Here is a 27033-nt window from a genome sequence, read left to right on the forward strand (position 1 = left end):
TCAACTACTTGCTGAGAGGAATAATAATAGCAGCCTTCACTGGCTGTGTTCTCCCTCCCCACTGCAGACTGGTGCTGCCAAGCTGTGAGCAAGGGGCTGGGGGCTTACAGGAGGGGCAGAACAAACCTCAGGAGGGCTGAAGAGAGTACTGGGGTCAGCAGGTGTGCAGCATCCCTGGGATCCTGCTGGGATGGGGTTCAGGCTCTCTGGCTACCCAGGGTGTCCCATGAGTGCATCTGAGGCATCTGGTTTTGCTGCGCTTGTGCAGTGTCACTGCAGTTCTCCAGTGGGTGTTTGAAGCAAAATAAGGGTCAGGCTTTTGATTTCTCTGCATTCTCTCCCACCTCAGTCTAACCAGGGCTATGAAAAAAAACCTCCCTGTCAATAGGTTTGGCCCATTTTTAGGCATATGTGTGCTGCAGTGAAATAAGAGTTTATCCCATTAAAATGCTGTAGTCCTGGCATTTCTGGTTGTCTCCAGTCAGTCCCCACTTTGCACAGAGTTGTGGGGAAGCTGGTCTTAGAGCACCACTGCTGCAGTTTAATCCCTGCCATCCCCTGAAGCAATTCACCTCACTGATACATGCTATTGTGGAGGTGTTAAAGGCCAGGTTGGATGGGGTTTGGAGAAATCTATTCTGGTGGAAGGTATCCCTGCCCATGGCAGGGGGTTGGAACTGGATTTTAAGGTCCCTTCCAGCCCACACCATTCTGTTATTCTATGACGATTCTATGACTCTAGCCCTCAGGAGCAGTGAGGCAGCTTCTGACCCACACACCATCCCTTCATGGGGCAAGGAGAAAAGATAAATCCTTACCTTGCATATAAGATGTGCTCCCATCTGGGAGGAATCACATACAGGAGGTAGATAGGACCATGACTGAAATCCTGTTGAAGCAGGAATTAATATCTTTGGGGTCACCAGATCAGTGTGTAGGTGGGAGATGGGACTGCAGGTACCTGGGTTGCCATCAAAACCTCCTGCCATCCCTGAGCAGGCACACTCAACACAAAAGCTCCCGGCAAAGCTGCTCTGAAACAGGCCAAGGGAGAGTTTGCTGATGGGGAGTCAGCAACCCCACTGCCTCCCAGGAAGGCAACCTTGGCAAAGCATGAAACAACTCCACTTTTTTCTTCTGAAGACTTCAAACAGGCCCCTTGTTAGTGCAAAGCTCAACTCTACCCCGGCTCTGGGGAATCCTTCTGTTGCTACAACAACTAATGCTACAGAAGTAATAAGGCAAGAGTGGAGTTTTTCCAAGGACTGGATTTGCACTAAGCTGCTAAATTCAACACATTCTTGGCCAAGTGGAGAACTAGGGAGGAGAAAAGCCAGATTTTTCCTAGTCCTGTGCCTCTTGTACGGCGCAGGTAGAGCATCCCAAAGCTGATAGGTTGGGCAGATGCAAAGCTCCTGCTCCCACCACCAACCTCTAACTTTTTCCTCTTTATTCCTTAATTGGTAGGCTTTAACGCACAAACCTTCACCCAAAAAACACTAATGTAGGTGGGAAGCAAGAGCAAAGGACAAGGAGGTTACAATCAGAGTGAGTCTTCAAAACCATACTGTCCTGTTGTCTCTGTGTCCTCCATCGTTTTGGGAGTCTGATGCAATGCTACGTTTACTAAATTTATGTTTACTAAGCATTTGGGTGCTAACAGTGAAAACAAGTATAAACAAGAAGCCCTTTGCAGTGTTGCATGCTGAAGGATTGGTTGCCTCTTGCTGCAGGACACAGGGAATTATTTGCAAATCTCTGTGAAATTGTTGCAAAATATTTTTATAGTATCATATACCAACCTTACGTTGATGAAGACAGAATGACTGAGGGATGCGAAGTACCTTATATTCTTTATTTAGAGACATATTATAATCTTCCCTTGCCCCATCCTTATGTGTAGAGGTCCATTTTAAAATTGAAAAGAGCTAAAAAAAAAGAGAAAAAACCAACCAACCAAAAAAAAAAAAAAAAAAAACCCAAAACCAAGAATAAATATATTTATTAATGGAGTTGTACAGCTCTGAGCTGAAACCTCTGAGCCAGCTGTGGATTTAGATGCTACAAAACACAAATAAGGGCTAACCTTCCCAACCCTGGGCAGCTGCTGCGAGAGCAGATGCTCGCAGTGAATAAAGACGTTGCATCTCGGTCCATGCTGTTACACCTTGATGGGCACAGCTCCTCTCCCTCCCCAGCACAGACACTGGCAGCTGCTCGCTGTGCTCAGCAGGACTGTTATCAGATCATAGTGACGTGTTTGCTGCTCCGGTTCTGAAACCAAACCAATTGCCATCTCCAGCAACGCTCTCAGAGCTGTCACCCTTCTGAAGGACATCATCAAGATCTCAGTGAGAAAGTGAGATATTCCCCCAGATGGACCAGCAGGTCATTTTTAACCTGTTTTCTATTTTCTGAATTTCTGAAACCTTCCTGTAACTAGAGGTTTGTGTTGCCTGAACACGGTTCATCCCTTATGCAGCGTTTGCTGGATGCCGGAGGAGCCGGCAATTCCCTTCAGCTACAGGAACCAAATCTCTGTGATCAGCAGCCGCCTGTCTCCAAGGCTTATTTAGTCTAATCACATAGTCAAAACTGGAGACTGGCCTCAGCTTTTCAGGAGGAACAGCTGAATCAAGAGTGGGCAGGAGCAGAGACTGGCACCATTGATAGCGGGAGAGAATAAAAGCGCAGGAAGACCTATGAAATTAACTACGCAGGATGCAAAATTGGGTGTATGACATTGGATTCTCCAGCAGGTAAAAAAAGTATTGAAAAATACCCTCAAATGTATTGGTATTAGTTTGGAGTATTTTTTTTCTTCCAATTAGTTTGTCCTTCCTTAGTTATTAAACAGGAGACGCACACAGAAGGAGAAGTTTCTCCACCAGGAGGATGAAGAACCTTTCAATACCTCTGCAGGACTTGCTAGAGATATTCTACAGGCACTGTGGGATATGGAGGAGAAACCTCTCTTTAACAGGCCTTTTTCAGAAATTCTAGAAAGTGATTTTGGCACCTGATCACTAAACTGGTGCCACAGGACATCATACATGGTGGTGTGCCCAATGTGTAGAGCCTTACCTCACCCCTGCCATGGAGCTCAACCACCAGCAGCCTGTGCAAAACAGATGGGCAGGGTATTTTATACCCCAGCAGTGTTTTTTTTGCACATCAAAGTCCAAAGGCATAAGCAGTGAAAGAAGAATTTACTCCGACCCAAAGAAACCAGATACGAGCAGTAAATAAAGACCAAGCCCTGCCAAGTGACTTCTGTGTGGCACAGGTTTATAGTTAGCAATGCAGTTTGTTTTATTAGTTATAAATAAAGTACAAAAAATCCACCAAAAGTGAATCTAAGCATTTACACAATTTCTAATGTCTTTCCATTTCTTCAATGCACTATTGCTTTAATATTAATAATAAATATTTTTCTAGCTTTCTTCTATAAAATAGTCTATGTAGCAAAATGTTGCACAGCACAACAGAACAGCAGTAGGAATACAAAAATGTGGGTGATCCTTTCACCTGCCCGGGCCATTAAAGGAGAGGGGTTTTGTTTGCTCCTTGTTCTACTTATCCCTTTTACAGTGACTTTGGGGGGGACAACAACCAACCCCCCTGTCCCCAAACAGCTCAAAATCACAGCTCCAGGTTACAGGGGAGGAGTGTTAGAGAGCAGCAAGGTGAAAAACACAGACAGGTTTAAAACCTGGGGTAAGGCAAAGTCAACAAAGCAGAGCAGCACCCTGAAGGGACAGAGAGAAAAAAATTAAGGTACAGTGATTTTGTGCCTTTCTAACCCAAACCAGAATTGCATCCAAAGCCTTTTGGGGTGGGGAGGTGTGGTTACTGGCTGAGCACACGCATCAAACACCACTTCTGTCCATGGCTGAGTGTCTGCACTGACCAAGGGTGGTTATGGCTTAAAGCTTAAAATGTTACCCCATGTCTCACCTTCTTGCAAAGCTGGAACACTTGATATTCAGGAGCCTTTGGGAAAGGGCAGAGCACTGTGAAAGAGGCATGGTTGTGGCAGGATGGGGATGGGGATGCTTGGCCATGTCATTTTGGGGCTGACTCCCTTCTCTGTCTGGTGTAGGTCCCAGCTCTACAGTGGAGGTTTCTCTCTTTGCAGAAGGGATGAAACCAACTGACCAAGAGAATCAGTTAGGGGCTTCTGCCACATTCACAGCTCAGAGCTGGGTTATAGCAAATGCTCATGACAGGCCTTGCAAAGGGATGCCAGATTGACCCTGCCTCCATCCCACCCCCCACCCCCCAGCTAGACATGGCATCACAGAATCCCAGATCAGTTTGGTCTGGAAGGGACCTTAAAGCTCATCTTTTTCCAACCCCCAGCCATGTGCAGGGACACCTTCCACTAGACCAGGTTGCTCTGAGCCCTGTCCAACCTAGCCTTGAAACTTCCAGGGATGGACCATCCATAACTTCTCCGGGCAACTTCTGCCAGTGCCTTTACCAGCCTCTGAGCAGAGAGGTCAACCCCTAAAAAAACTGCAAGGAGTTCCTCACTTTTGTTCCCTCCAAGCCCAGTCTCAGCCTAACGCCTCCTTCACCCCAGCTGGGTGCAAACACAGAGGGTGAAAAGAGCCAAACCGAGGACCCACGGGCACCAAAATCTGGACAAAGCCACCACCACACCTGGGCTTCCTTCCTTGGCTTTTGAAGCAACGTGCAGAGTCTGGCACTACAGGGTGCAACGCATTGCCCCAAGCACAGCCTTGCAGCGGGGGCCTGCTGGGTGTCATTGCAGGGTCACACATGCAGCAAAGAGCAGCAGCATCACCAGCGGACAGCGGGGACGGGGCAGGACCGGGAGCCAACCAAAAAACGTTTTTGGCTTTGCAGAGCGTCGTTAACCGCCTTCAATGCACGGGGACGCAAGCGAAAGGATCACCAGAGTTTGATTATGAGTGCAAATAATATTCATATATATGTGCTAAACACAGTCACTATATTGCAGTTTTCCACTATGTCACAGCATACAGAATCAAAGGTTTGCATTTTTATGGAATGTATCCAAGGTAACAGCACCACAGTAATACAGTTTGTAATCACACACCCTGATTTTTTTCTCTTTTTTTTTTTTTTTTTTTGTTTTTGACAAGATAAGCATCACCCCCCACATCCCCTGTTTAATTTTTTTTTTAAGTACCGATGCATGCAAAGCATTCCATTCCCAGAAACAATGCAAAAATGAGGTAATAGGAGTAATAAAAAAAATTAGTAGTAATTTCTAAATAAATAAATTATAATTAAAAATGCAAAAAAAACAACTATAAAAATAATTAAATAAGAACCCACAATATCTACAAGTTAGTCATAAATTATGATTGTTAAATATAAGGCATTTAAACTCACAAAACCCTGTAAACTATCAATGTTTTGTTTCTAGTGATTTTTTTTGTTGTTGTTGTTTGTTTCATTTTGTTTTTTTTTTAAACTCACCCTATTATCGCAACCTACTCGTACAAATTATTTAAATGCAAAGAAACCTGACACACCAATACAACTCCAGATGCTGTAAATTTGCACACACCTTGGGATCAGTCACTCACACTAGACCATGGGAGTTTGGTGCTTTTCTTCACCAAAGGGTTTGGTTGTTTGGTTTTTTTTTTCTTTTTTAGTTTGCTTGATCTTTTTTTTTTTTTAAAAACTGTGCTTGTTTATTAGGCAAATAGTAACACTTTCTCACAGGCTTTAAGAAAATACGCTGTTCAGGAGCACTCCTCATCCCCTCCCCACCCAGCCAGAGTCCCAGTCACTCTGTTCCTCTCCCAGCTTCACCTCCAGCTCACGCCTGGACAGACCAGACCTCCTTACAGTGTATTTTACCAGCAAAGCCTTGTATAAAATAGTATTATTAGTATTATTTGTAATGATGCTTCAATCTGCTGCTGCTGGAGCCAGTCCCAAGGATGGACCACTCCTTGACCCATGGACATCAGGGCTGGGACCACCACATCCCCCAAGAAGCTGTTGCTTGTGCTGGGTGTCAAATATATCATAAAATCATGGAATAGTTTGAGTTGGAAGAGACTTTAATAGGTCATCCAGTTCCAACTCCCAGACGTGGGCAGGGACACCTTCCACTAGACCAGGATGCTCAGAGCACTGTCCAACATGACCTTGAATGTTTCCAGTAATGGGGCAGCCACAGCTTCTCTGGGCAGCCTGTGCCAGTTTCTCATCACCCTCATAGCCAAAAATTTTTTCCTTATGTTTTTCCTATAGGCCACCAAGTGTTCCACTCCCCTCCCTCCTACCTACACAGACACATGAAGAGAGAGGCTCCTGCACCTGCACATCCATGGGGATTCGCTCTTTCTCTCCCCTCTCCCTTTGGGAAAAAAGAAAGTCTCTGTGGTGCCTCTGAGGTTGGTGTTTTCCAATTACAGCTCATGGGAATCTTCCGATTTCTCAGATAGCGGTTTATGATTGATTCTACTTGGAGAGCATCACTTGGCTCCAGCGAAACGGATGCTCAGGGGAGCCAGAAATCATTCCCACCACATCAGAATTTTCAATACATAATGTTCCTGACTAATTCCCCTGCTGCTCCTCCGCAGCTCTTTCACTCCCCTAGTACGAAATTTAAAAAAAAAAAAGAAAAAAAAAAAGGAAAGAAAAAGAATGTTTTGGTTGTGAATGTCGGTTTTCCGGAGGGTTTTCCACTCGGTCCCTGTGGTTGGCATGCTGAGGTGTTTTTTTTTTTTCAGGGGGAGCGTGGATCACAACAGCTCGCTCCTTCAGGTATTGCCTCTTAATTCTGTTTTGAGTGTTAATGTGATTAAGTTGTGTTTTAACAACCACTGATTACTCCGTGTGGATACAGCCTGAAACACGTACACAAGCTCACACGGGTGCAGGTACACATTCTTTGAGGCAGGTCACAACCCAGCAGCAAGCCTCCAAAAAACAGCAACCCCACTTCCAACCTCCCTCCCACGCCCAAGTGCTCATGGTCTCAGCAGTGCCTTGAGAGCATCGAGTTTTCTTCTGTCCTGTTATCAGAGATGCCTTTGCATGGGAGAAGAGTCGATGTTTTGCACCTCTCGGCACTTCTCTGGCGTTATTATACCCCAAAGCACAGCTGTAGGCACCCACTCCAGTAACCATCATTTTGGAGCTGGTGAAGCCAACCAGTCACGCAGCTCACAGGAGAAAGCATCACAGACAATGGCAATCAAATAGACAGATCTTCCTTGGATTTTGATATGACAAGCTACTTTGTTAAAGATACAGAAAGCAAAGAAACAGCATCTAGTCCAATATTATGCCCCTACAGAAAGTGTCCAGCACCAGCAGACAAGCAGGAACGAAGCTTCTCCCTATTGCTTCGTTCATTTTATCCCCAATTTTTATTTCTTTAAGCTTCTCTAAATTTGCAACACACTGTAAATGCAAGGGAAAGAAGCACACGCGGCTGAGGCAAAGAGCGCAAACCCTTCTGACTGTAAACAGGATTTTGCTTTTTCTCCTCTTTCCCCACCCCAAGGGTGGGAAAGTTTGACCTCTTTATTCCCCCTCTGCAATGTATTAATCAGGCACCAAAATAAGGAATCTATGAAAAAATATTTGGTGCAAAATAGGTAACAGCAACATGTCCACCACAAGATGAGTAGGGCATCAAACACAACATTTCTTAAGCTAACATGCTCCAGCTGCCATCCATAGAAATAGCTAAAGGACCCCTAACATGTTTCTACATATTCAAGAGGTATATATACAATCCCCATGAAGTGCAGGATTGACAGGCCAGGCTACCACAACTAGTTCCTTCATGTTCAACACTAAATCTTCTGCAGCACGGGGTCTCTGAGCTCCGGGAATGCCAGCTCCCTTTCACTGGGCCTGTATCCTGCGTATGTGCAATATCTCCTACTGCTAGATATTGTACCACCACCTCCTCCTCCTCCTCACTAACGTGCCTGCAGACTTCCCCTCTCAATCAAATGGCTCAGAAGGCAAAAATTTTGCTGCAAGGGTCTATGGCCATACGACCTGGTAAGGAAAATGGTGTGTCCAGCCAGTCCTTTCAGCTGTCCGAGCCGAGCTGTGTTTCAATGTCCACCCTGCAGATCGGGCACTTCTTGCTGGTGGCCAGCCACTGGTCCACGCACACTTGGTGGAAGAGATGCATACAAGGCAACCGCCTGCAGAGACAGAAAAAATACCAGCCTGTTAGGATGGAGGAGGCCCAAGGGACCTAGAAGAAAACCACATGGGAAAGCACTGGAGTGGTGACACCAGTGTTGCCGAGGTCCTGCAGTCTCTCCCAGCCACACCAGCTCACACAGGGAAGTCAGATGGAGATACTGTCCTTCTTGGCCTATTGGAAGCCCTCACACCATCCTGAACTGAGTTGCTCCAGCCATTAATTACCCTGCCTGCTACTTTTTAATCTTTCAGGAATAAGGTTATACTCCAAAGCCTTTTGGTTCTTCATCACTGTGACTCACTGGCAGTTAGGTGGGTCCCCACTGCTCCTGCATGGTGTCTGGTGTGCCCCCAGGGAATGTGGTTGCTTTTTACCTACATCACCTTTGCCATCATCTGCCCTTGTAATACAGAGAGCACAAGAACCCACAGCAAGAGGATCAGAGCTTTTCTTGAGGGTTTAAGGCAATTAAGGGGTGAGAAGCAGGACCAGGTACTTCTCGCCTGCAGTTCCTTCAGCCACGGTAGTTCAGTCCTTTGCAATTTCTTCTCCCCACTCTCTGTCACGATCAGAGATCTGACCTAGACAACAGCCTGGAATGTCTGTTATGGATGACTGGGGTTCTGCTGTTGGCTCAGGAAGGTTCCCTGTGACCACGTGGGCAAAGTAATCTTATTCTACAATAAACCAGCTCCATTCTGGACACAAGCCCGAATCTCCTGGACTTCATACTCATACTGCCTTTTATCATACTTTGGTCATCTGTCAAGCTCAGATGTTGATGACTGCAAGCTCCAGATGGCTGCCTGAGACCCGGGACACACCCCTCTTTGGCAGTTTGCCACCTGGTCTATTGGCACAGCCTTGAAGCAGGTGATCCAAACCCAGGAGACACTATAAAAACTTGTCCCTCCTGCTGTTGCAGACCTCCTCCTACTTACAGCCCACACCAATGTCCATCTAAGTAGTTTTTGATTTCCCAGACCCTGCAACGACCCAAGTGAATTTCTCAGGACAAGAACAGGGGCAATCCCACGAGTGCACAGTGGCATCAATCCAAATAAGCACAACTCAGATGGCATGGAGAGGCAGAAGAGCAGATGGGAGGATCATACCTGACGTCTTCTCCGTCTTCTAGCATGGACAGACAGATTGTGCATTTCTCATCGGTGTCTGACTCCTCTCCATCATCTTGCTCAGCTTTGCCTTCTTGCGGTCTTCTCTGCAGCAAGGTTAAAGACATGGTTTGGTTAGGCCTTGACTTTCTAATGGTCTCCCAAGCCTGGACAGTTGTAGGAAGGTAAATAATAAGAGCTTTTTCTATCAGACAGATCCTCCAGCCTGGAGAAGCCACCCCAGCCAAAACAGCCAGTGAGATGAGGGTGCCACCAACATGCTGCTGGCTGGCACATCTCCTCCTGGGGCCAGTGGCAGCGAGGCTGATGGTGGTGCCCCAAGGAGCAGCCTCTCCTCTGCTGCCCTAATACAGCCTCCTGCCACTTCCTTGCAGTGGGGATGGCTCCATGGTCTCCTTTGCTGGAAGCTTTTCCTGGAGACCCCAAAATGCGTGGGGCCACCACTGCCAGGAAGGGCAACCACTGTGCCTCATGCCAGCCTGGCCACCAGCCCAGCCCCATGCTGCACCACAGGGCAGTGCTTAGCCTGTCAGCTCTCCCCTTTTCTCTATTCTCCTATTGATACCATTTTTCCGAATCCACTGGAGATGCAGTCAGAGGTAAGTGCAGGAGGAGCTATCTCACTTTCCCCCTGGGCAACGCAACATCCCTACACGTTACCGCCCAGCTGGGGACGACCAGCACACGGAATTACTACCCAAACAAGCATTTTTTCCCCCGTTCTCTGCTCAGAACAACCCAAAGATGTGCCACCCATCTCCTTACAGGGAAGACATCAGCTCCAACAGAGGAGACACCCCTTGCGAAGGGAGGGGAGGACAAGGTCCCCCACGCCACGGAGCCGCCGCCCTCGCTCACGTCGGGGCGCGCGGGCAGGGCCGCTTGCATGCAGAACAGGGTGGGTTTGCATGCACCAAGCCCCCTTGGAGGTGTGCACTTTCTTACCAGGTGCGGACAGGGGGGAAATTGCACCCGCTGGGTGGGAGAAGGTTGAGACCCCTTTGAAAATTTGGCCCGCAGCTTCCTAGCCTAGAAGTGAGAAACAGCCAGCTGAGCTACGCCACCGCTTCGGCCCGGGAGCCCCCGCAAGATACCAAAGCGTCGCCTCTGGATTTTGCGTTCCTCCCCTGCTTTGGGGAATGTTGTGAGTGATGGTTCTGGCTCGCCAACCCTGAGGATTGTGACCCACCAAAGTCCTTCCTTCTGTCTGCTCCGTGCCCACAGCCCTGGGAGCTGGGAGGGGTTGGCAGCCATGCCGTGGTTTTGGGGCACTCACCTTCTTGTACTTGTGGGGGAAGGTGAATCTCTCGATGGTGTTCTGGACGGCGCCCCGGCTCACACTGCCCAGCCTGTCCTCCAGCTGCAGCAGCTCCTGTGGCACAGGAACATCAGGAAATGCCATCCTCATTGCTCCCAAGGCACGAGGTCCCACCACACAATCCTACCCGCTGGTGACCAAGGCTCCCTCCTGTCCTTTCCTCAGTGGAAAGTCCATCAAACCCAAATCAGTCACGATTTCATGATGGATCTGAGCCCCGGCACTTTGTGTTAATAACTAAGGGCTTAAGGCACAGAGCTGGATATCCAGTGTTTCACAAATTAGGGTGCAATTTGAGATCCATCTGACAAGCTAGGGAAACAAAACCCTATAGAACTGGAGCACTTTGTTTACAGACATGAAAGGAGCCAGAGTCAACTCAAGCCAGACCCAGGCGCTTTGGAGTAAACCATCTTTTACCAAACCCACTCAACCCCTTTGCCTCCCAGCTATTACTAAAATTGCTGAATGACTCAATGCAATTTCCATGCCACAAAACAGCCTTACAAGTTTATACCAGAGCTTGCATAGATTCCCAGCTCTTCAGAAATTAATAATTCCAAGTCCCCAAGATATACGTACTTCATAGCTCTCCCGCACAGCAGATGTGTGCCTGCTTGGGTTCAGTCCCTGAAGAGCAAGCAACTGAAGTTGAGGGTAAGGGTAATTTCTGATTTCATGAACAACCTGCAAGAAGTGAGGGAGAGAGATAAAGCTACCTGTACTTACCCACAGAAAACCCTCGTGTACCCTGATGTAAATCTAGTGCTTTAAAAATACAAATTGAAAGAGCAGATTGACACCTTCACTGACAGAAGACTTTTAATAACCAAAAAATGAGGTTTTATTAAATAGATCTCCTATGAATTACCTAAGAACACACATTTCTTCTGGATAAACTATCTGTTATAATAGTTCCTGTAGCATCCATAATGTTGCAGTTCCAAACTCTCAACATGGATTAGCTTTAAAAGAAATCTTATTTTATTTAAATGGATGGATTTCTCTTCATCCAAGCTTTGATTTTTTTCCTTTAAGACTTACTGTAGTACACAGGTGAGAGGGTCTGACTACAATGCATCAGGAAAAACACCTCGTGGGATTCCTGAGGGTGCTTTAAGGACTAGCAGTGCTTGGCATGGCTCAGCTCCAAATACAGCACCCTGCTAGGAGAGTGGGTAGCAAATGACCCCAGTCAGCCCATCTTCTCATCAAACCCACCCCTGCCTGTGCAGGTGGCCATGCAAAACCTTTACAGGTGGCATCAGAGCTGGTGTAGAGAGCAACAACAGGATGAGGGATGGTCCTCAAGGCTGAGCCCAGGGAAAGGAGTCACCCACTGCTCATCCTCCTACATAAAAAAAAGTCCTGGGAGCCCACAGTTTGTGCCAGTATTAATAATATTATTAGTAGTAACTGCTGAGTCTCTCACATCCTGCCCAGGTTTTGCAGACCAGCTTGTGAACCCTGGTGCTGCACACGATGGACCGAATCCTTCCAGAACATCTGAGCTTTTCTTTTCCTTCTCTAATCCAGCGCAGTGATGCAACATTATCCCTTCAGACACTCCCTCCCACAGCCGGAGATAAGTGGGATTCGCAGAAGACAGGTGATAGAAAGATAGCAGCCTTTATTTTGACTGCCTTCTGGCAGACAATGCATAAAACATTTCTCAGTGAGAGTGTTTCACTTACCATCTGCGTTGAGGATGTGCTTCTGGGGAAATGGTGCATCCGAGGTGTGGCTAAGTAATGCTGATATGGCTGAGGGACGGGACGGACCTGGAACTGGGCGTGAGTCAGTCCCGCATCGACACTGAGGTCCCTGTGGGCATGAGGATGGAAATATGGCTTTGGATGCCATGGATTTGTTCATGGACTACAGACCATGCTCACAGAGCAACCTCCCCAGTGGGCTCTGGGCTGCTGTGGGGTTCCTCAGCCTGGGGAGATGCTCCTGGAAGGGAGTTTTCTCTAATTTGAGCAATCACCCACCAGGCCAGCACGAAGGAGTGAGGGGTTGGTTTTATGCCAGTCAGCGTTTGTGTTGGTCGGGGTCAGGGGCTGAGCAGGTGCAGCCCTGCTAATTTCAGAGAAAGAGAATTTTGATGGCTCAAAATGATGCCCAGGCTCAGTAACTCAACCTGGTCAGACCAGGTCCTGTCTGTGCTGCCACTATTACGGTATGCTTTGAATATTTTGCAGGAATATAGGCAATTAGTCAAGGAAGATAGTTAGGAGCTAGCTAGGTGCTGCCTGGGAGCTTTTTGACATGCCTGTGCTCTCCTTGGAGGTCTCCCAGTCCAGACTGTGGTAGGACTTGGGAAGTTAAAGGAGACTTGCACCTCAACTGAACCCAGACTCAGGTTGGTGAGGGTGTGAGGTGTGAGGGTGGTGAGGCCCTGGCACAGGTTGCCCAGAGAAGCTGTGGCTGCCCCATCCCTGGAAGTGTTCAAAGTTAAAATAGGGCTTGGAGCAACCTGGTCTAGTAAAAGGGCAGGTTCCTGCCCAGGGCCTAGGGGTGGAACTAGGTGATCTTTGAAGTCCCTTCCAACTTAAACCATTCTGTGATTCTACAATTCTGTGAACTCCAGAACTGAGATTTGTGCATAAAACATAAAGGTTTTAAGAAATGTCTGGATGGGACTGCTGTAGGGAAGTGTGTCACACAACTAGCAGGCCAACAGCAATGGAGTAGGACACCCCTGATGGCCCCACTAGCCCGCACACAGCCTGGCCCAGGCGAGCAGAGGTGGAGCTCAGCTTGGTGAATCTGGACACTTTTATCCAGAAGAATAACCCGGCTCAATCCCCGGACCCGGCATGACCAAGATCCCATCCAGCTTCACAGCTCTGCCCAATCCATCACAGAGACATAAACTGCAGCCCCATTGCCACACCGTGTGGAGGGGATAGGAGGAGACCTAATGCAGCATCTCCATCTATAATCCAATTAGCTGATCCCTGTTCTCTCCAGCCAAAGAGTATCTCAGCAAACGAGTGCTTTGAACATCATTCACTTTATCATAATTAGAAAATCCGGAGCTCTAATAACCATTGTCTTCACATTTGCCAAAGCAAAGCTAATTAGAGCACAGGGGTGGCTTCCCGTCTCAGCCTTAAACTTCTCCTCCCCTGTGTGGAGGGACGGCAGCAGCGCGTACCACAGCTTGTTAGGAGCAACCCAGATGTGTCCTCCAGCAGCTGAGAAACTGCTTCCACCCAGCAGAAGGCAGAGGACATGAAGGGACAGTGAATGTAGAAATCCTTCATCCAGAACAGCCTGTGCACCAGGCAGCAGCACCAGGGCTCTCGAATCCCCTAGTAAGGCACCCTGCACCAAGCTGGACTTGATGGCCCTTGTGGGTCCCTTCCAGCCCAGAACATTCTGTGGTTCTGTGATTCTAATTTGAGGCCAGGAGAGGGACTATCTTTACTGGCCCTGTGCTAGAGAGACAAAACCTGGCAGGGGATAAAACACAGCAGGCAACTGGCAGAACACAACCAGGATGAGAATTCACAGCACTGGGCAGTTTCCAGCTCCCGTGTCACAATTTTGGATATTTATCCAATTGTTTAAGACTGTTCCCAGGTGGATGGAAAGCTCAACTGGAAATCAGGAGGCTTTGGTTCCATTCCCAGCCCTGTCACTTTCCTGATGCATGACCTTGACCACTTCCTCTTTGCAATCCTGTATTCCCTGTCTACAGAAGAGATGTGATATTCCATAGAGTGCTTTGAGATCAAGCACTGAAGAGATCTCTCAAAGGTGAATGGCCATTATTAGCTTGTACAAGTAGTTGCAACAATAGAACTGCTGAACTGTTTGTGAACCTGGAGACTTAAAGTCAGATGTTGAGGTTCCTGAAGTGATGGTGTGGGTCTACAGATGGGTCCAAAGCAGACTACTGCACGGTACTGTGTTTTCCCAGGGTTTGAGGGTGACTAAGCAGAGTGCACCAGCTGAAGAAAATCAGAAATAACTATTGCTTCCTAGCCTGTGCTATAGGGATGACTGTACAGCATCTTGATGCTCAGATGAGAGGTTCAAGATGTGATGCTTATGGTACATGGGCTGCCAACAACCAAAAGTGGCAGATAAGAGTCCAGATAACAGCCTGGATGGTCATCAGTATGTGCGTGTGCAGGAGATGATTTATGGAACCAAATGGGAGTTTATTTATTCTTCACCAGAAGATTTTAATTGAGGTTGGGCTCTCTGGGATGACTGATCCCTTTCAGATCCTCCTTCCATCCCCGCTTCCCGTGGCAGTGCCCACCACCTACTGCTTCTGAGAAAATGCTGCTGCTGCTCATCCAGGGGTAACACACTAGAGGGAAGTTTTTATATATCTGTAACTGGGCAAAAACTGTACGTGTGCCCTGAGGGAAAATGAGTCACCCAAACATATACACACAGTGTATGATTTCTGTCGTCCCCACTCCTTAGGTTTTATAAGGTTATGGAGCAACACAGCAGGGAAAAGGAGGGAGGAGGAGGGAACATAAAGTGATGCTTTATCAGATCCTTCTAATTATTATAATTAAATGCTCTGCGCTGAAATAGAGGCAGAAAGAATGTCTCTATCCAGATGGTACATGAGCTGCTTTGCAAACCGATCAGAACCATGTCATCCTGGCCACATTCAGCCCACGGGGATGCCAGTAATGGGAACACCTAAGAAGAAAATGGCAGAAGCACGTGGCCATATTTTTGGCTGTCTATTATTGCACTGAAGGGGAAAAAAACCCCACCCATGTTAAAGTAGGACTATTCATTTGTGGAGTGAAGCATTCAAATGTTAGGAAATGCCATCATTAAGATTTCCTATCCCATTTTATTTTGGTCCCCTTGTAGGTATACATTGCGATTGTCTCTAATTACAAGCTCACATGCTATTTTTTCCATTCAGTGCACAGAATGGACTTTGCTTAGCTTACAGAAGTATGGTTTTATTTCCTTATTCTATCAAGTAGGGCACCATACCTTATTAAATGTTCAAGAGCTCAAAACCTGCTCTGAAAATGAAGTCATCAATTCCCTGCAAGGTTTTTCCAGGGTATTAAACACTACAGTGGGAGAATGATTAACAAATCTTGATTCATGCTACCCTGCATGGCAGAGCAGCATGGTGGTCACTAATTGAGACCACAGAAGAAGTTATGGCCACTGTTTTTTGGGTGCCTGAAGGACAGCAGAAGGTCTAGTTCAGGCAGAAACAGTGGTCTAAAGGAAAAAGATCCTGTCTGTGCCCTGCAGCAGGAAGAGCCACTGGGGAAGATTAATGCTTGGCTGCACTCTACATCTGTAGGTGAAGAGTTATGGGCAGTAACAGTGGAGCATGTTCAGAGAAGGGAACGGAGCTGGGGAAGGGTCTGGAGCAGCAGGAGCAGCTGAGGGGGCTCAGCCTGGAGAAAAGGAGGCTTGGGGGGATCTTCTCACTCTCTTGCAACTCCCTGACAGGAGGGTGGAGCCAGGTGGGTGTCAGGCTGTGCTCCCAGGGAACAAGGGACAGAACAAGAAGAAATGTTCTCAAGTTGTGCCAGGTAGTGTTTAGATTGGATATCAGGAGCAATTCCTTCACCCAAAGAGCCATCAAGTTCTGCCACAAGCTGCCCAGGGTAGTGAAGGAGTTCCCATCCCTGTAGGGATTTAGAAGCCATGTAGATGTGGCACTTGGGGACATGGGTTACTGCTCAGCTTGGCAGTGCTGGGGAATTGTTGGACTCGATGATCTTAGAGGGTTTTTCCATCCCAAATGATTCTATAATTCTATATATATGCCTGGAGGCTTTAACACACACTTATGGCCCTCTCAGAGGCGAGTTTTCCCACTGCACATTCCCCACACTGTAACTGTTGAGCTGCCCCATTGGCTTCCATGAAAGCATTGATCCCTGATGACACTCCCCAACCCTTGCAGCCTTCCTGGGACTTTTTAAAGACCTCACTCAATGCACTAGTGAAATGTGGATCACTTACCAGTCCGTGCCTTCTGCTAAATACCTGGGCTGGGGCCCCATGGGTTGTGGAGTCTGCAGTTGGTGGCTGAAGTCGAAGCTGGGGTGTAGGCGGTGAGGCTGGACAGACATGCGCTCTTGAGCCCGCCTGCAACAGAGAGAACAGCGACACAGTCAGACACGGGTGGCACTGGGATCTACAGCTCCTGCTCCAGCCTCCTGTCAATAACCCATGGTAAAACCGCAATGTGAATACGTGTCCAAGAGAAAACAGCCCAGGCAGGTGTCAGGGATGGTGGGAAGAGTAACCCAGGGCTACGTCATTTCCTCATCGTCGCCACGGACATTGACTCTCATGCCCTTTGACAACTACATGTGCTCAGTTTACAGGAGATGCTATTTGGTGGCAAAAGGAGAGAAAAAGAGGAAATCAAACAACACCTTCCTGAGCAGCTTCGTGCTGTTTGCACTATTTTTTTTTCTCCACAGTCAGCCCCATAAAGAACACACAAGATAAAACGTGTCCCTGCTTCAGCCGTGATCCATCATCATAAAGAAGCTGCAGGTTGTCTCGTCTCCCCATGCAGTCCATAAACTCCTGGGGAACCTCATTCATAACTGGATTACTCAGGAGTGACTGAAAGCAGAATTTACTCTTGCTGGCCTTTGCCAACATTCCTCTGGCTGATGGACAGGCCAGGCTGGGATCCAACTCCTTCTCCCTCAGCTCTGCTGCCATTGCAGGCAGGGAAAAGAAAGTGGTAGAAAATACAACAGAGTTTTCCTAGGGATTTGAGTCTTGTGGTTATTGTCTAGTTGAACCACTCAGGGAAAGAGGATGTGCTGCTTGATCAATGTCCACATTTGGCAAGAGACAAAGTGGATGCACAAGCAGGATTTGCATTACAGACAGACTCATCACCTTCACTCCCTGCTGAGTCCCCACTTACCAGAGGAGCCACAAAGCAAATCTTCAGAAAAAAACCAGAGCAAATGGAACAGGCAACTGCTAGGTAAATAATTTTTAATGCTGCCACAGCTCAGAGACCTCACTTCAAAGGCATGACCCACATTCCCATTATTGGGACCTCCTGCCCCACACCTGTAAGGGTTCTGACACCCTCCTCCCCTGCTGCTGTGCTTTCAGAGACAAGCTCTGAGCCTGGCCAAGAGGTTCCTGCCTTTTTTCACAGCTCACTTACAAATATAAAACTGACAGCGTTTACCAAAGCAGAATCTGCATGGAATTGTGTTCTGTGCTTTTATTTGAATTCAGCTTATGACTAAGAGATAAACACGTGTATCGTCAGTACCTCAGCCTTGAACATACTCACCACCCAATTATTATCTAATCATTAAAACCACCTAAAATCCAGCTTATGCAAAACAAAACAATGATGAGAAGAACACACAATTTTAAAACAGAAAGGGTATGGAAAGAAACGGTTTTCTATCTGTAGCATTCTTTCCAAATGAAGCATTATTGCAAGGATTCATCCTCTGATTCTTGATCCATGGATACAACCCACAAATAGCTTCCATATGTTTACAAAACAAGGACTACTCTCTCAAAAAACACAATCAAGGCAAGGCCAGGCATCCATTTCCACCTCTGCTGAGTTACAGTAGGTCTCTCTGCATTCATCAACCCAGTCTGAATTTAAGATGCTTTCAGTGACAGAATGTGCTGCAGGTCAGTGGCACCATTCCCTCATAGAGATGGAAAGCCTACCCAGACCTAGGAGGGCGAGATCTTCATGTGTAAAAATGAGACAGGTAGATACAATCTCTTGCACTGCTTTGAAACAGCAGCTGCAAGGGTGTAGCTCACCCTCACAGTCTGTTCCTCTCTCTGCCACGCAGGACAGGTTCACCACAACGCCATCACAATTCTCCTACAAGTGACAACAACACTGGGTGACCTTGGGACACACTAGATGAGTGCTGTATGGATCCCCATGGAAAGGTACACAGTAGATGAGCACAGTAGGGAACCCCCGAGATAAAGATGCCTGTTCAGGTGCAGCTTGCCCTGCAGCCTCCCTTCTGGTGGATGAATTTCCAGGGTGCACAGAGGAACTCGTGAAGAAAACGCAACGCTGCTGGGCTTCTGCAGATGAAAAGAGGTTGATGTAGCTCCTCAACATCCCTCAGGAAGAGCAGGACCCCCTTCCCTTACCTGGGATGGGGCATGAGCCGGCGGTGCTGTGCCTCGAGGAGCTGCTGCTGGAGGAGGTATTGCTGGTGTAGCGCCTGAGGTAGGAAGGAGGGTCCAGCGACGTCCTGGAAGGGCAGGGGTGGCACTGGGGCCAGGGGCTTCCTGCAGCCCCCGGCCCCCCCCTCAGCGACACCCCTGGGCCGTGTTGGGTGTCCCGCACTGGTGGCACTGGGGCCAGGGGCTGGTGCAGGGGGCCACTGTGCTGGTGTGCAGGGGCCATGTGAGGGGTCAGCCCCGGCTGGGGCTGCACCGTGTGAGGCAGGGTGAAGTCAGCGGAGAGCTGAGGCTGGGGACCCAGGTGGAAATGCCGGCAGGAGGTAGCATGGGGATGCTGAGACCTTTGAAAGGGAGCACCTGGAAGAGAAGAGAACACAACCCGGTCTAGTGGAAGGTGTCCCTACCCACAGCGGGGGGGTTGGATCAGATGACCTTTAAAGGTCCTTTCCCACCCAAACCAGTCTACATTTCTGTGACACAGCCTCATCATTTTAGAAAAGGGAAAAATCATTTTCTAAAATATGGAATTTTCAAAGCTTTCCTTGAACTGCAGACTTTCCATCCAAGTCAAGGTATTTCTTTGCCTCTCTAAAAATGTCTCATAGGCAAGGAAATAATCTCTGCTCCAAGAAACTCTCTCTCCCTGACTGCAGGACATGAGTGAGACACCTCCCACCTCTGAGAGGGGGGGATGAAGGCTATGTTTGTTTGCTGAGACCCTTCAATAGCCCATCCTCGTGAGCTGCTTGCAGGGAGAGAGCAGCTGCTAGAAACATAACACAGACTGCTATGAGACCAGCCATGAAGCTGATGGGAGTGAGGAAGAAATGAGGTGTGAAAGATATCCGTAGTGGAGGCGTTTTGTGAAACATCTGGCACTGGCTTGCACCTTGCTCAAGATCCTCGCTTGGACGGGCCCTTGTTCCAATCCAGCATGTTAATTCCTACATTCCTGGAGCATTTACAGGCACCCTGCAAAACTTTTCACTCTTAAGCTAGGGAAAGAGTAAATGCAGAGGTGAAGGATGAGGCTCAAGTGAGGCTATTAGAAAAGCTTTTTTGCTGAGGATCATTCACAGGATAAGACTCCTACCCTTTGCACGGTGTTTTGAACACCCCATCTTCCTAGAAAACTCCCCTTCTTTTTTAAACCTTCAGGAATGGCCCAAAATATCCAGGAACAACAGCACCAAGAGACACCGAGTGTCATCCCAAGACACAGGCATGCACCTCATGCCTTCTTCTCCCAGGCCCCTTCTGCTCCCACCTCCCTGGCAGGCAGGGCCAGTCCATCACAACAGCCTAGGGAGCCCTGAGTGCTTTCTACTCACTCCCATATGGAAACAGGAGAGACACACAGCAAGCCAGATGCCAGCAAGAGAAACAACGGGAGAGGACTTAACAGAAACGGATGGTTTGCAAAACTGTGCATAATTACACACAGCATCTCTTAAATACAATCTAATCCTCCAGAGTGCCCCTCTGAGAGAGGCAGAGGGAAACAAATTCCTGTGCCACCCACAGTGGAACTTCTTAAGGTGATATTTCCCCTGCTGTCAGATAACAGCATGATTTGACCACGCTATTAATTAAAACCTGAGGTGGCGGGATCAGACCCACCATTCCTCAATGATGGAGCTGCAAACCCAGACCAAAGAGCTGTCTGTATATTCCATTCCGCTGCAGGTTATATTTGTTGCTGATGGCATGTCCCAAATTCACCACAAACAGGTAAAGGCTGAATAACAAAATGGGGATCCTGTGCTGCCCTGGCCAATTGCTAGAGGGAATCATGGGGAGACGCCTCCTGATTGCTGTTTGCTTGGTACTTGCCAAGCAACTCGTGGTGAATTGCTCAACCTCTAATGGCCACATGTCCTCCCAGTGGCAAACTGTTGCAGCAGGTCACAGGTGAGCCATCTGACACCTCCAGGCCTTCACAGGGCCTGAAGACAAGGTGCAAGAGCAGGTAAAACTGTTAATCCCTCCACGCACCCCAACACACCAACCTGTGTCACCAGGCAGCAGTTCACTTGTATTTCAGACAAAAACGTCTTAGGGTGGCATGAGACAGTGAAACTTAGTGATACTCCCCCACATTCCCTGGGACACATTTTGTAGCATTTTGTGAGTAAAGCAGAAAAAGCCTGTCTCTTGTCTTCTGCCACTCTGTAAACTGTTGATGCCTAATGCAACCTTAGCCAAGGATTTTCCAGCCTTACACTGGATCTTGGGAACCCTTAGTCTCATTTAGTTAAAGGTCTGCAGGATCTTTGATGCCAGAGCCACGGTGACCCACAGAGCACAGGGTGGGCAGATTATCTGGTCATGCTTTTGACCTGAATTTTTCCTCCCATACCAAGACAGTCCTTGGGAGGAACTCAGTCGTACGCTTCCGGAAGGTCCAGAACATGTAAACTTTATCTCTGGTATGTGTGTAGGAAGATATGCACAGCCAACATAACTGAGAGCAAAAGCCTGATCCATTTTGTTTTTGTACAGAGTGTTAATTTGCCTCGGTTTTAGGCACTAATTAATTAAATCAAGCATTTTTCAGTCTTTTTTGCTTGTACCTACTGGTTCAGTGATGCATTCCTCTCCACAGGAAAAACACTATGAAGATGTGACCGGGACCATATGATTAAATAAAACCCATCAATTTGTCTTAGCATAATACAATACCCTGTGTAGTAATTGTGCATTCCCTACAACTAATCCAATTGCTGATGAGGATTTTGACAGCAAAGCAAAGACTTTGGGGAATACTTCAGTAATTCTATGCTTATTAGCAGCCATCAAATCATACAGCTGGCATAACCAAACCAGCTTGCACAACAGAGAGCCAGTCCTCAACAATCATAATGCTGGTGGACCCCAGAAAGCCCTGGCAAAAAAAGTAACAGTGCAAAACTGAACATTACATTTCAAAGTCATTTATTTTTGAGTTCACCTTCTTCTAATCATTGCATCTAGCTGCAAAGGGCCTTGCCGGAGGCTGCTTTCCACAGCTTCTCCCATCACACCCTAAAGCCAAGGTCAGCATCAGGGATCGGTGAATGGGGAATGGCAACTTTGGTAATTCCTGCCACTGTTGGAATATGAGTGCAGATCAGTGGCTGCCCCAACTGGCCTAGTTCACCTCTGACACTGATGGATGCTGAGGACCTGCCATGGAGCTGGGTCTGCTGTATTCCCCATATCTTCCAGCTCTGCAACGCCACGGCCTCACAGAATCGTCTAGAATTACGGTATAGAATAGTGGAATCATTTAGGTTTGAAAAGCCCTCTAAGATCCTCAAGTCCAACTATTAACTCAACACTGCCAAGCCCACCATTAACCCATGTCTCCAGCCCGCACTGTGAAGACAATCTCCTGTGAGCCCGCGGGGAAGGTTGTTTAACCACCATTTATGAAGCACCCAAAACACTTAGCTGGGAGCTGGCAATCACAGGCTGCAGCCTCAAACTGAGGAGGTATAAATTAGTTTTTAGAAAGCCAACAGATGATGCAGGCACGTGGATGGCTGAACCTGTTCTGCTGCTCGCCGCCGTGCTGCCGTTCCCGCCCTTCACTCACAGAGGCTTCTGACAGGGCGGAAACCCGCAGGGAAGCTCAACACATCCTCCTCACCACCATGCTCTCACTTATACGGCTGCTTCCTTCTTTCCCCCCTCCCCCCCGGTTCTACAGTTATGTTTATTGTTTCCATACATTATCTGAAGCAGCACGGATGTATTTCCATTAACAGAAGTGCTCCTGTTTCCTTCGCGCCCCCGGGCCAATGCTGCAAACGATAAATTCATATATTTTTGCAGGTTGGTAAGTGACACCGAGTCACAGAAGAGTACTGGTCTGATCCTGGGTTTTTCTGCCCCTGGGAATTCTCCTTTAGCATCAGGCAAGGCTTGACTATACCTAGGCACATGCAAATTTATCCATCCAGCAGTATTTCACCCAGAAAGGCTCCGTGTGCTCATTCAGCGCTGACCCATCTCAGAGATGCAAAGCCCCTGGGTAATCCCTGCAGTGAGACAGGGCATGCTACAGGCTTTATGAAAAGAAAAACCCAGAAAGCAGAACTATTTATTTCCACCTCCTTTCCTTGGGCAATGGTATTCTTGATGCAGTCAGGCTACTGGTAAGGACATGGGATCAGGCCTGGAGCTGGCATTGGGATAGGTGTCTCAAGCAGACAGCTGCAGCCCAGGGAGCCCGCCTGCCTTCGAGAGGAAAACAAAATCTGTCTCATGTTGTTAAGCTGCCTACAATGCATGTGAATCTTTCCCCTGGGTAAAGGCAACCTGGCCAGCTTGTCAAGGCAGCCCACGGTCTGCACGAGAGGGCTGGGGATGGTGGGGGGGCTGGGGCTGTGTTACATCTAGATCCCATCACTGCAAGGAGGGAGATGGCAGCCCCTGGAGAGCCCTGGCTTCACTCAGTGACAGATTTTACAGCTGAAGGAGATCTGCCTGTTGTAATCGGCCATGGAGTCGCGCCATCTCGGCCATTTCGTCCTGATTAGACCCCCCAGGGCCCCTTCTTCTGTCCTGGGGAGGCAGATAAACCCCAAGAACAGGAGCCAGCAAGGTGCCTCTCCGAGCACCGGGAGAGTCTGCCAAGCTTTCAATAGCCCAGGAGCCTGCAGATTGCTTCCCTGGATGTGCATTAAAATTCCCCTCGGAGCCAGCAGCGCAGTGGGAAATTCACATTGGTCCTCACAGTACACAGTGAGCAAAGGCCAAAATCGTGGGAGCAGCTCCAGCTTCACATGGCACATAGAAAAGGACACCATGAGGGGCTCACACTGCGCCTACAAACAAGGTCCTAATTGCCTGATGCCATCAGCCACGTGTTAGCCCTTTCCAAATTATTTGTGCATATACCCTTGTGGAATGACTTAAATTCACTTACAAATAGGAAATGAAGGGTGACAATCACAGAACGGCTTGGGTTGGAAGGGACCTTAAAGGTCATCCGGTTCCAACCCTCCTGCCATGGAAAATAAAAAATTTAAAAAAATAAATCCCCAGACCAAATCCACAGTATATCCAGATGCATAAGAATGTAGTGGTCTAGGAGAGAGAGATATCGTGCCATCTCACTCCTGTTACAGGAGAGCTAACTGCAGGGCAAGGAGATTGGGGCGGGGAGAATGGAAGAGGAGGAGGAAAGAATTCAAATTTATCAGACAGGAAGGAATCTGTCTCACTTTCAGCACCTTTGCCAACAGCTTTCTCGTTTCATTTAGCAAAACACTGAATCACAGAATAATCAAGGTTGGAAGAGACCTTCAAGATCATTGACTCCAACCCTTCCCCCAGCACCACCATAATCATCCCAAAACCACACCCCCTAGTGCTCCATCCAGACTTCTCTTCCAACACTTCCAGAGACAGTGACTCGACCACCCCACTGAGCAACTTATTCCAATGCCTGATCACTGTAGCAATGGAAAAAATGCTTCTAATATCAAATCTGAACCTCCCTTAGTGCAGCTTAAGGCCATTTCCTCTCATCCTGTCACTTGTTACCTCGGACAAGTGACCAAACCCCACCTGGCTGCACCCTCCTTTCAGGTAGTTTTAAAGAATGAGAAAGTTTCCCCCGAGCGTCTTTTCCTCCAGACTAAACAACCCCAGCTCCCTCAGCTGCTCCTCATAAGACTTCTTTTCTAGACCTTTCACCACCCTCGCTGCTGTTTCTGGGGCAAGATGGCAAGAGCCATGCGAAAACTGATGGGCTGCCAGCTCAAATCCAGCCCAGGGTGCAGCATGCCATCCCACATGTCTCATGCCATGGATCAGGGAGCAGATTGTGGCTGGAGGAGGAGCAGCCCCAGCACACGTTAGCAATGGATTAAGAGTATTTTCTTTCGCCTTATTTGTTTGTCCAGGCTGTGCCACTCCAGGGACTGAGTCAGGATGGAGACCTCGTGGTGGGCAAAAGGTCTCACAAAAACCTTGTGGTGGTTGACGGAGCATAGTTGGGTCCTGGGACACAACAGGAGGTTCTGGAGGTTTATCATCTCCTGCTCAGTCTTGCACATTTGATGGAAAAGTGCTGCAAAGGAGCTCGGGGGAAGGAAGTTGAGAGGGGATCCCCCATCGCTGATTAGTGGTATGATGATGACTGCCACCCAACAGCCCTCATTGCACTCTGACTCTGGGGACTTCTGTGCAGGCACAGCTCAGCTCATCCCAAAAAGCACATAGACACAGACCTCAGAGACTGCAGATTGCCCCTGCCTGCTCGTACAGTCTCTGTCCAACATCCTGTTACCCTGATGGAGCCTGTTGTTAATTGCTGAGTGACATGGGCTGGTGTGGCTGGAGGGTCCCTAACACAGAGCAGAGCATCTCCTCTCCTGCACACCACGGGGTCAAAACATGTGAAGTCTTAATACACACGCAAAAAAAAAGATGAGATTGGACTCCTTCCAGGACCTAGACTCAGCATTCCAAAAAAAAAAGCCCAGCACATGGTGTGAATCTTGGAGTTGTCCTGCACAGGGCTCGAAGTTGCACTCAGTGATCCTTATGGGTCCCTTCCAACTCAGGATATTCTGTGATTCTGTGATTTACAACTGGAAACAACCAGTGTTTATCAGCATATTTCCACAGTATTATAGAACGTTAAGGGTTGGAAGGGACCTGAAATATCATCAAGTCCCAACCCCCCCTCTCTACTTACATCAGGACTGAAGTGATGATGAGTGCTGGGGATGGGCACCAGCAAGATCAAGTGATGGGATACAGCCAGGCAGCCTGGACCCATCACAGGAGGGAGACAGCTGTTTATACAGCACTGGATGAGGGTTTTTTCCCACAACTCTTTCCCACTAGCTTCAGGGGGGAAAAAAAAAGTTTTGTTGAAGATGATGCTTCACAGGAACATGTTGAATTCAGCAATATTTTCCAAGGAAGAAGGAGAAACACTTCAGCAGCGTTGCTACACTTAAATCTGCCTTTTTGCTTTTATGCTTCTCACTGTGTTTTAATTATAGCTTTATTCTCATGTGTTGAATCCAAGGGTGTATTTAAGCTTTTTGGATCGTCTCATTAAAAAAAAAAAAAAAAAAAAAAAAAGTCAAATTGCACTGAGAGGAAAATGTTTTCTGAGATTTAGTGGTCCCAGTTTCACTCCTCCCTTCCCAGGCTGTCACATGCCTGCAGGGATGGGTGGCCCCAACAGCCTGGCATGATGTTTCCCACCCACCTCAGCTCTTCCTACCCAAACCATCCTCTTTCTCATGGGTTTGGGCCCAGCTCTGCATGTCTGCCAGGAAAGGGCCCTGGAGGAAAAGTGTCTTTGGAGACGTTGCAAAACCCCTTTGAGAGTTTTTTACAATGTTTCTGATTTCTGTTTGGTCTGAAAGTGTCAGAGAGGATGGAGAACAAACAGCCCACAGGAATCTCTCAGCCTCGATTCCCATACTAAAATCACGGGTCACTCTGCAGGCCTCAAGGGCATTTTAGGGCTTTTTGGCCATTTGCAGGGCTTATGTCTGAGCAAAACTCCAGCACTTGCAGGGGCAGAGCAGGTTTGGCTGATACCTGAACTTCAGGGAAACTCTTGGGGCTTTCTTTGCCCACCAGCCACACAACACAACATGCTCACCTAACCCTTCTCCCCCAGCATCATCCCAGCCAGCTCCTGGGTGTAACCCAAGCCTGTTCTACGTGCTGTAGAGTGGGAAACACAAACGAAGTTGGAGTTTTCCCAGTTTGTTGGAAGGTATCTGGGTTCAAAGTTTCTTCTCCGGGGTTTGTACTGTTACCTCCATCGAAAAAAAAGTTGAAAAGGGAGTTGGGGAGGGTCAGAGGCAGTAGAGCTCATCTTTTTGTGGTTATATATCACTAGCAGGGTGTTATATCCATGTGAATTAGTCCCCGGCCTGGAAATGGGAAAATTAACCAGGGGAAAGAATTCATCCTCTATTTAAAACTAAGAAATTAAAAAACCCTGGCGTGACAACAGTCTATTACTTGGTTCTGCCTGCAGAGAGCAATGAGGAAGCACTTGGAGCAATCCCTATCTCTGCCCCTGGGAATGTAAAAACTGACTGCTGACTTGTGCAGGCAGGAGCCTTCAACTTTGACAGGCAGCGATATGCTGCAGCCAGTTGTTTGGAAAGGGAAATTCAATACTCGGGTTTCCAGTGTTTCCTTGCTTTCACAGTGTCCAAATCCCTCCCCAGGCGTTTGGAAGTGCTCAA

The 27033-nt window shown here is 47.9% G+C and overlaps 1 protein-coding gene across 1 annotated transcript in view; it reads right to left on the reverse strand.

Annotated features, from left to right (window-relative positions):
* Positions 1-5635: 5635 nt before the first annotated feature.
* RNF165 (ring finger protein 165) overlaps positions 5636-27033 on the reverse strand; it is a 49179-nt gene continuing 27781 nt past the window's right edge. The window contains exons 2-9 of the mRNA XM_017819735.1: positions 18990-19174; positions 18782-18918; positions 16625-16750; positions 12337-12466; positions 11225-11329; positions 10601-10696; positions 9304-9410; positions 5636-8183 (exon numbers count right to left, since the gene is read on the reverse strand). Of these exons, the coding sequence (XP_017675224.1) occupies positions 8066-8183; positions 9304-9410; positions 10601-10696; positions 11225-11329; positions 12337-12466; positions 16625-16750; positions 18782-18918; positions 18990-19174 (1004 nt within the window). The 3' untranslated portion in view covers positions 5636-8065. The remainder of the gene's footprint in view (positions 8184-9303; positions 9411-10600; positions 10697-11224; positions 11330-12336; positions 12467-16624; positions 16751-18781; positions 18919-18989; positions 19175-27033) is intronic.

Source organism: Lepidothrix coronata, unplaced genomic scaffold, assembly GCF_001604755.1.
Source record: "Lepidothrix coronata isolate B3197 unplaced genomic scaffold, Lepidothrix_coronata-1.0 Scaffold77, whole genome shotgun sequence".
Classification (NCBI taxonomy): domain Eukaryota; kingdom Metazoa; phylum Chordata; class Aves; order Passeriformes; family Pipridae; genus Lepidothrix; species Lepidothrix coronata.